This window comes from Phyllostomus discolor, chromosome 5, assembly GCF_004126475.2.
Source record: "Phyllostomus discolor isolate MPI-MPIP mPhyDis1 chromosome 5, mPhyDis1.pri.v3, whole genome shotgun sequence".
NCBI lineage: Eukaryota > Metazoa > Chordata > Mammalia > Chiroptera > Phyllostomidae > Phyllostomus > Phyllostomus discolor.
Window position 1 is genome coordinate 43,315,377 of NC_040907.2, and position 8,619 is coordinate 43,323,995.

At 39.0% G+C, this 8,619-nt stretch overlaps 1 protein-coding gene across 1 annotated transcript in view; it reads right to left on the reverse strand.

Annotated features, from left to right (window-relative positions):
* The window catches only part of C5H1orf87 (chromosome 5 C1orf87 homolog), a 77,681-nt gene extending 69,542 nt beyond the window's left edge, over nt 1–8,139 (reverse strand). The window contains 1 exon segment of the mRNA XM_036026189.1: nt 7,974–8,139. Within this exon segment, the coding sequence (XP_035882082.1) occupies nt 7,974–8,080 (107 nt within the window). The 5' untranslated portion in view covers nt 8,081–8,139.
* Between the last annotated feature and the right edge of the window lie 480 nt (nt 8,140–8,619).

The window sequence follows — 8,619 nt, forward strand, 5'->3', positions numbered from 1 at the left end:
TTATTTTATTTTTTTACTGTTGTTCAAGCACAGTTGTCTCTATTTTCCTGCCACCACTTCCCCTGCCCCACCCACCCCCACCCCCCACCCCCCACCCTCAATCCTTCTTCACTTTGGCTTTGTCCATGGGTCCTTTATACATGTTCCTTGGTGATGGCCCTTCCCCTTCTTTCCTCCGTTACTCCCCTCCCAACTCTCCTCTGGTTACTGTCAGTTTCTTCTTTATTTCTATGACTCTAGTTATATTTTGCTTGCTTTTTTGTTTTGTTGATTAGGTTCCACTTATAGGGGAGATCATATGTTATTTGTAGGAGACTTAAAAATAGTTTAATGCTGTGAAAAGGGCATAAGAGAATTACAATTTTCAATTTTTAAAATCTATTTATTAGAGAGAGAGAGAAAGAGAAGAGAGAAACATTGATTTTTGTGGTTTCACTTATTGATGCATTCAGTATGCACTTATTTGTGTGCATAGGGATGGAATCTGCAGCGTTAGTGTATTGGGACAATGCTCTAAACATCTGAGCTACCTGGCCAGGGCAAGAAGAGTATGATTTTAACATACTACTTAATTACCTTAAACTTGTGAAAATGGAGATAATAGTGCGTACTCTGATATTCTATAGTAAGGAGAGATTGAGTTCATGGATATTAAGGTTCTGTAGATTAAATATTAAGAAAAGCAGTAAACAAAAATGAGGCATTATGATCAGTTATTTCTTTTAAAAAATGAGTAAATGCAGCAGAAAGAAAGAAGGAGCTCCTACCCTTTGCAACAGCATGGATGGAGCTGGAAAGCATTATGCTGAGCGAAACAAGCCAGGCAGTGAAAGACAAATACCACATGATATCACCTTTAACAGGAATCTAAACAACAAAACAAAAAAAACTAGCAAAATATAACCAAAGACACTGAAATAGGGGATAGTCTGACAGTGACCAGAGGGGAGAGAAGAGGGAATTTCAGGGGGGAATGGGTAGGGTTTACAGGAACAAATTTGGAGGACACATGGACAAAAACTAGGGGTGGGGGGTAATGGGGGGAAAGGGGGGAGGGTTGGGTGGGTGAGCTGGAATGGGGGTAGGGGGGAGAAAACTGTACTTGAACAATGATTAAAATAAAATTTTAAAAAATGAGTAAATAGGAGACTTGAATTTTTAAATTACAAAGTTTACCCCAGTTTTTTATAGGGACTATAATTAGTCTTTGCTACCATCTCCTGACTAGATTACCATAATGATTCCCTAAATGGTTTCTCTCTTTTTTATCATGCCTTTTCCAGTTTATCCTCCACACAGCACCATGAAACATCCTTTGGACAGTATAAATTCCACCGTATCCTCCAGTGCTCTCAATTCTTGAAAGAGCATTCCATTCTACATAGAAAAAATCCAAAGTTTCTACCCTGGCCCACACAACATGCTACCTAACTTCATGTCCTTGTTCACTCAGCTCCACCAATATTGGTGTCCTTGCTCCTCCTTAAACATGCCAAATAGGTTTTTTGTCTCTTCCTTTAGCCCAGAATGCTCTTTCCTCAGATATTTGCATGGTCTACTCTCCATGTAGATCCATGGAGGCATGAGGATGGTGATGAACACCTGTGGTGTCATTTGGGACAGGCTGGGCCTCATGGGCAGGAAAGCAGCAGCTACATGGGTAACCTGATCTCTGGGCACTGTGCTCTCAGAAAGAAATACTGTCCCATTATTTATAGAGCAAGCATAAGGTAGCCTTGTGCAAAAAAAATCTGCTTGGGTTCTAGGTGGTCCACTTAAGTGCAATTTGTAGCAGTTGCTAGGAAAGTTAGATGTCTAATACTTGCAGAACTCAGAAATTATGGAGAGTTGTAGCCTCTTCTGAGGCAGAAGAGAGAAGAAACTACTTGTTTTATGGGAAGTTGAAATCTAGTGAGCCATGTCTACTGGGATAAAGTGGGGCCAGTCTTAGCCAGCTCACCACTAGCTAACTATGGATGATTCTCATCGGATACTTCTGCCTCTTACTTCCACACAGTCTCAGCTGAAAAGTTGCTTATTGAAGAGAGACCTTCTGGAAATACCTTCTGTGATTTGATATGCTTTTATGATCCTCCTTATTTTTGCTCATTGCACTGTCCTTACTCGAATGGTCATTGTTTTTCTGTTTGTTGTGTGTTTCTCATCACCAGAACTTTAGGCACACTGCTGTATCCCTGAGGCTTGGCACTCAGTGAGTGCTCAGTGTTTGTGGAAAGAATGTTGATGGAAGTTCATATATGCATTGATTTTTATATCTGTAAATGTTAATTTAAAAAAGTTCAAGCAAGTAAAAAGTAATGTATTAATTTGAAGGCTTTGAGGGATTAAAATGACAAGATATGAGCTCTAGGAGAGACACATGGGAAAATAGGAGAACTATTTCTTGGCTATAAATATTAATGCACATTATTACAAATATTTGCTACTCTTTCCCATAAAATCTTGCAGTCAGCTTTCCCTATGCTTAACAATGCTGCACCAACAGCAATGTAACTATGGAATGTAATGCTTTATGTCATTGATTCTTGGCATTGGAAGGAACTGTAGAGGCCAACTTTATTCACTGGAAATATCTCTACTCACAGGAGTTTCTTGAAATGAACTCAATTCCTCTTTTAGTTAACAACTCAATCTTCAGATTCTATAAATGTTCCCCTAAGCCACATTTCACACCCTGGATCTTCTATAATGCCACACCTTTAGTGTGCCAGGGTTCTTTCTAAAACATGACCTCCAGAATGAAGTACATGACCCCACAGATGACATGTCCAGTTCCGAGTACAGTGGGCCTCTCATACCCCTCTATCTGGATACATTCAGCTCATGACGAGCTCAAACACAAGTGTAAAGGGGAAACACTCTATTTTATCCTCTATACTCTATTACTACTACACATTTCTGTTCACCAGATATGCAGGGTTTTCCCCACTGAGTGATTCTCTCATACCAGCTAAGTGTCCTACAATTCAGTTCAATTCTGACACTATCTACATGGAGTTCTGCAGATCCCACAGGTTGGGTCCTGCAAGACTGTGCTGCCTTCTTCAGATGTCAGTCCCAAGTTGGTACCTGTGTTTCTGACAGATGGGCTATAAATTAGGGTTCCCCTCATTCTGTCCTCCAGTTTGATTAATTCATTAGATGGTTCATAGAACTCAGGAAAACCTTGTACTTACTAGATCACTGGTTTATTTTAGAAGGCTATAACTTGGGAACAGTCAGATGAAAGAGATGCATAGGGCAAGGTGTGAGGAAGGGACATGGAACTTCCATGGCCTCTCTAGGCACACTACCCTCCCAGCACACAGAGGTGTTTAGCAAACCAGAAGCTCTCTGAACCCTATTCTTTCAGGAATTTTTTGGAGGCTTTATTACACAGTTATGATCAATCATTAACTTAGTCTCCAGTCCTTCTCTTCTGGGGTTGGGGAGCGGGGGTGAAGCTGAAAGTTCCAAGCTTTTAATCATGGCCTGGTCTTTCAGGTGACCAGCCTCCATCCTGAAATATAGGAGCTATATAGGAGCTATATAGGAACCCACTGAGTGTATCCCCATTAAAACAAAAGACACCCGATCACCTAGGAAATTCCAACACACTTAGGAGCTCTGTATCAGGAACCAGGGTCAATGACCAGGTAGTAGAACAACAACAAAAATGATCCCAGTACTCTATCTCTTAGGAAACTGCAAGGGTTTTTAGGAGCTTTATGCCAGGAACTGGAAGCAGTTCCATATAATCATTTTTGTTCCATTTAATCATTCACATGTAGTCTTATCTAAAGTCAGATTTTGCATATATCTTTGCAATGATGAAATCAACATTCCCAGCAGTCTACTACCTACATGTTTGCTGAAGTGATTTGTCTGTCTCCCTTCAATTGTGGATTAAAGAATGTTGACTAACACAGAAATCCTTTTCATTTCCTTAACTCCAACAGATAATGTTTACATCAATCGTTCAATCACCACTATGCTGGTATGTCACCATTCTTAATACTATCCAGTCCAGAATTGTCTGACTTATTCTAAGTCTTTGTGAGAGAGAGGTGCCCAACGACTCACTGAAATTAAATAGCATGTCTTCAGTACTCCCTTCATTTGGACTGCAGTAACCTCATCATAAAGGGGATAGGACCAGCTTGACATAGTCTGTTTTTAGTCAACATGTACTAACTTCTAGTGACCGTCACCTTTGTGTTTTGTTTTCACAACTAGTGTATTTAATTCTTTGGCCTATAATTTTGCCAGAGATTGTCCACAAGCCTCAAGTTCTATGGTTTTATCACCTACTTTCATTTCCTTTAAGAAAATGACAACAGTAGTCTCCTGTCACCTGGCATATATCTTCTCAATGAGATATCAAAGGTAACACATCAGGGTTCCATAGTAACATGTGCATGCTATTTTAGCAATATGGGTCTTTGGACTTGGGTTTAAAGCAACTAAATATTGTCTTTCTAGATACTTTTCTTGATGTCCATTGTGCTCTAATTTGTTTATTAGGCTTTCAATATGTACACAACTTTGTACTCAGTACTAAGGGTACAATTGTGCACATGGAGTTTACAGATGAATGGGAGAGACAGAAATGCCTAGGAAATTATCATAGTGTCATAATCCTTAAGAGGGTTATGGGAGTCTACAGGGGGAGGGAATAGGTGAATCTGGGGCTAGTGGTGGTGACATCTGATTAGACTTGCATTTTAGGGAGATGATACTAGTGGTACTTGAGAACTGGGCTTCACTCTCAGGTTGCATAGGAATCACCTGGGAATTGAAAAAAATGCAGATTCTGACTCATTATGTCTGGAGAGGGGCCTGAGATTCTGCACTTCTAATTGGGTCCCAGGCAGGGTTGATGGAGGTAGTCCACAGACTACACTTTGAGGAGCAAGGCTTTAGTGGGTGGATTAGAGAAGAGTAGAAGCAAGGGGTTGCATTAGAGTGCTGGTGTAGTGGTCCAGGGGAAAGATGATGAAGTGATGAGGCCACCAGTGAAGGGACACTTGTTTCACTCTTTGAAGCCTATAGATTGGTTTCCTTTGTAAAAAAATATTTAAATAGGTGTTGAGTATTTTCTTTTCATCTGTCAATAATTGTACTGGTTAAATTATGGAGAAAGGAGGGAGCTCAGTTCCAGTCTTAGTTCTTAATAATTGGCCGCAATTTAAGCCCATCAAGGCCTCAGTTATCTCATCTCATCTGTGAAATAGAGGATTGGTTGTTATGGGTTGAGTTGTGTCCCCCCCCCCCCAAAAATTTATATGTTGAAGTCCTAATTCTCAATACCTCAGAATGTGACCTTATTTGGAAATAGGGTAATTGCAGATGTAATTAGTTAAGATGATGTCATGCTAGAGTAGACAGGGCCCCTAATCCAGCTGACTGGTTATAAAAAGGGAATTTGTACACAGATACATACACTACATATGCCATGTGAAGCTTGGAGTTATGCTGCCACAAACCAAAGAAATAAATGAAGGAAGGAGAGAGACCTGGGACAGGTAGATCCTTACTGGACACCTTCAGAGGGAGCACTTGTAGCCTCTAGAACTGTGAGACAATAACTTTCTGTTGGTCTAAACCAACCAGTTTGTGGTACTGTGATACAACAGCCCTAGCAAATTAATATACTAGTTTATATATTTAAGGTAACTTTCAGGTGTCAAAAAATATGCAATCTTCTGTACCTATCCTATAGGAAATCTGAATTAGATGTGATTATAGTGAAGATTTCCATTTATTTCATGCATTATAAATTTGTGATTTTTCATTTAAATTCAGATTCTCCTTTTAGAGAATTCTTCCTGTTTTTGGCCTTTACTTATGTTTCTTATGTAGATTTTTTATTAATAGGCTCAACTGTTCAACCCAAAGAAAACACCCTCTTGGGCCTGCTGTTGAAAGGTGCAGAGAGGTAGCACAACTGGAATGCTTTAAGACAGATTTCGGGACATGCATGGAACAACAGTGATGGGTCTGCCCTTACCTCAGCAAAAAGAAGCCTTTTGAGAATTATTTATTTTTGAACCACATGGGAATATTTTAGCAAAGCATTGCCCTAAGCAATTCCAACAACAGTAACATCAAACCCATAGAAAGCAAACAAAAATACCTGTGATAATATAAAAAACAACTGTGTTTTTTCAGTTGTCATAGAAAAAACAGAACTATGTCTTTTATTTCACCATTAATGTAGCCAATTTAATGTACTCTTTTATTCCCTGGATTCTTAGTTTAAAGAATAAATGGGAAAAATAAAAGGCACCTTCTTATAAGATGAAGGGAAATTTTCCCTATATAAAAGGACAAGTATCCTTTCCCTACTCACTTAATGTAGGAACTTATTAGACTCCTGTAAAAAGGAAGGGGGTTAGAATGAAAGAAGCTTCGCAACTTCAGAGAGGAATGGAATTAGTAGAGTAGTAAAGTTGCTTTCTGGGTAGGAGAACTCAGCAGGGTGTGCAAACTAATCTTACTTATTTTCTTGACAATAACTAGCATTTGACAGGAAATCTTACAGTAATCACAGCATCTCAGATTCTGCATCTACAAAACAGAAGTAATCTTCCTCCTAGGCATAGAATACAAGAGGGATAGAAACATTTCATAGAAAGAGATTTGATTTTTCATTAAATGTCTGTATCCATTGAAAGATTTACTTCAATAATAACAGCAGAACCATTTATTAAGCGTGTTAAATATACTATTAGACACTGGAAAGGTGTTTTGCACATTTTTCTCATTGGCTCCTCACAACAACCCCCTTATGTAGATGTGTTTTATCCCCACATGATAGTTGTAGACTCTGAGGCCAGACATATTAATTAACTTTCTCAATGTCAAAGGCCAGGAGGGCACACAGCCAAAATTCACCCACTTCTCTTAGCTCTCTGCAGGGATCCTGCACTCTCAGGTGCTGCAAAGTTCACTTCCTGTGCAGCGACAGTCATTACTAACTGATAATAGCACTCACTTTGGAATCTTGCAGGGCCAATGATACTGATTATGGGGAGGTGACGTGGATTTGCCCTTCTAAATTCTACACTTCATAACAGGGGTCTATCTTCAGAGATCCTGATTCATTAGCTCTTGAATTGGACCCCAAATTTTTGTTCGGAAGGACTCTCCAGGTGATTCTAATGATAGCCAGATTTGGTGTTCATTGTTTTCTGCACCTGTGTTTAATGAGGTCAGCTCTTTTTCTCTGTTTGTCCCTTTGTTTGGTCTGTGGGATTCTTCAATAGAGGAAAGAACTACAGAAATCATCTTAGGAGGGAAAGGCAGTTATTAACTAGCTACTGTTTATTGGAATGACTACAAAATGAAAGATGGGACTGGTACTTTCCTTTTCTCTTGTGAGCCACCGCAAGTCTAGAAGGAAAAGCTAGTCATGCCGTTCTGTGCCAAACATCTAGTATATTTTAGAGATATATGAGCGATCTCCCTTAAATGTGACTGTGATGAGCTCAGAAGAGAAGGAAGACCTTTTAGTTATGCTCTGAGAAACCCCTGCTTGGAGGAGTATTGAATAAGAAGTGAAAATCTTATAATTTATAATTTATTATTAATTCCACTCCTTTAACTCATAGCAAATTGACTAATGACTTCTCCCCTCCCCCCGAAAATTACTACATGTGGTAGATTATAAACCTGATGAAGAGAAGCAGCAATACTCCATTAATATTTATAAATGTCTCAATGCTTGTATTTCCCATATATTTGGAAAATCAGCCCAAGTAATTAAGGAGTATGGGGAATTATAAAGATGAAAAATATCAGGAAAACAGCACGCATAGAAGTTATCAACATTATTTTACTTCTACTCCTACATCTTAATGACTTAATTTTCCATGAGTGGCATTGTTAAAATGTAAATTTCTAGATTAAAAAAAAGCCCCAAACCTCATTATCATCCAGGCAGAACACATATTTTCAAACAGTAAACTTACATCTTGGGCTTCTCTGTGAGGTACTGAAAGTGTTTACTTCCGATGATTTTCACCATCCTCTCAGGCATTGCATCTGACCCATGGGGAGTCTTCCACATTGAAGGCATGGTTCTTTTCAAAACCCCTCAAACCCTTGGGGGTGAAAAATAAGTAAATCTCTCCTATCAACTTTCTAGTAGGCAACTGTAGTGTGCTTGTCAGTAACAACAATAAATAGTGGATCAAGTGCTTTACTTATATTATCTCACTTAATGAAACCAATAAAGACATGAGTAAAATACTCTTGATTGCTATCATCATTCTTTTTTTACAGTTGAGGGAACAAGCATACTGTAGTTATGTAATAACTCAGCATCACATAACCAGTAATTAGCAGAGTTGGGACTCCCAATTAAGAGGTCTGCACAATTGGCCTACTGAGCCACTTTGTGACTCTACCCTCCTGATATCAAATGGCATTTTTTTGTGAGGTTAGAGTGGTAACCAGGACTTTAGTGAGACATACAAAGATCTTATATTCAGCTCTGATGTTCAGTTTCTGCTTTTATAAAACCCAGGGGACTCAGGGTGAGTCCAGAGATAATGCATCTGTAAAAGCAACATACATAGGAAAGAGGTTTTTTGTTTGTTTGTTTGTTTGTTTTGT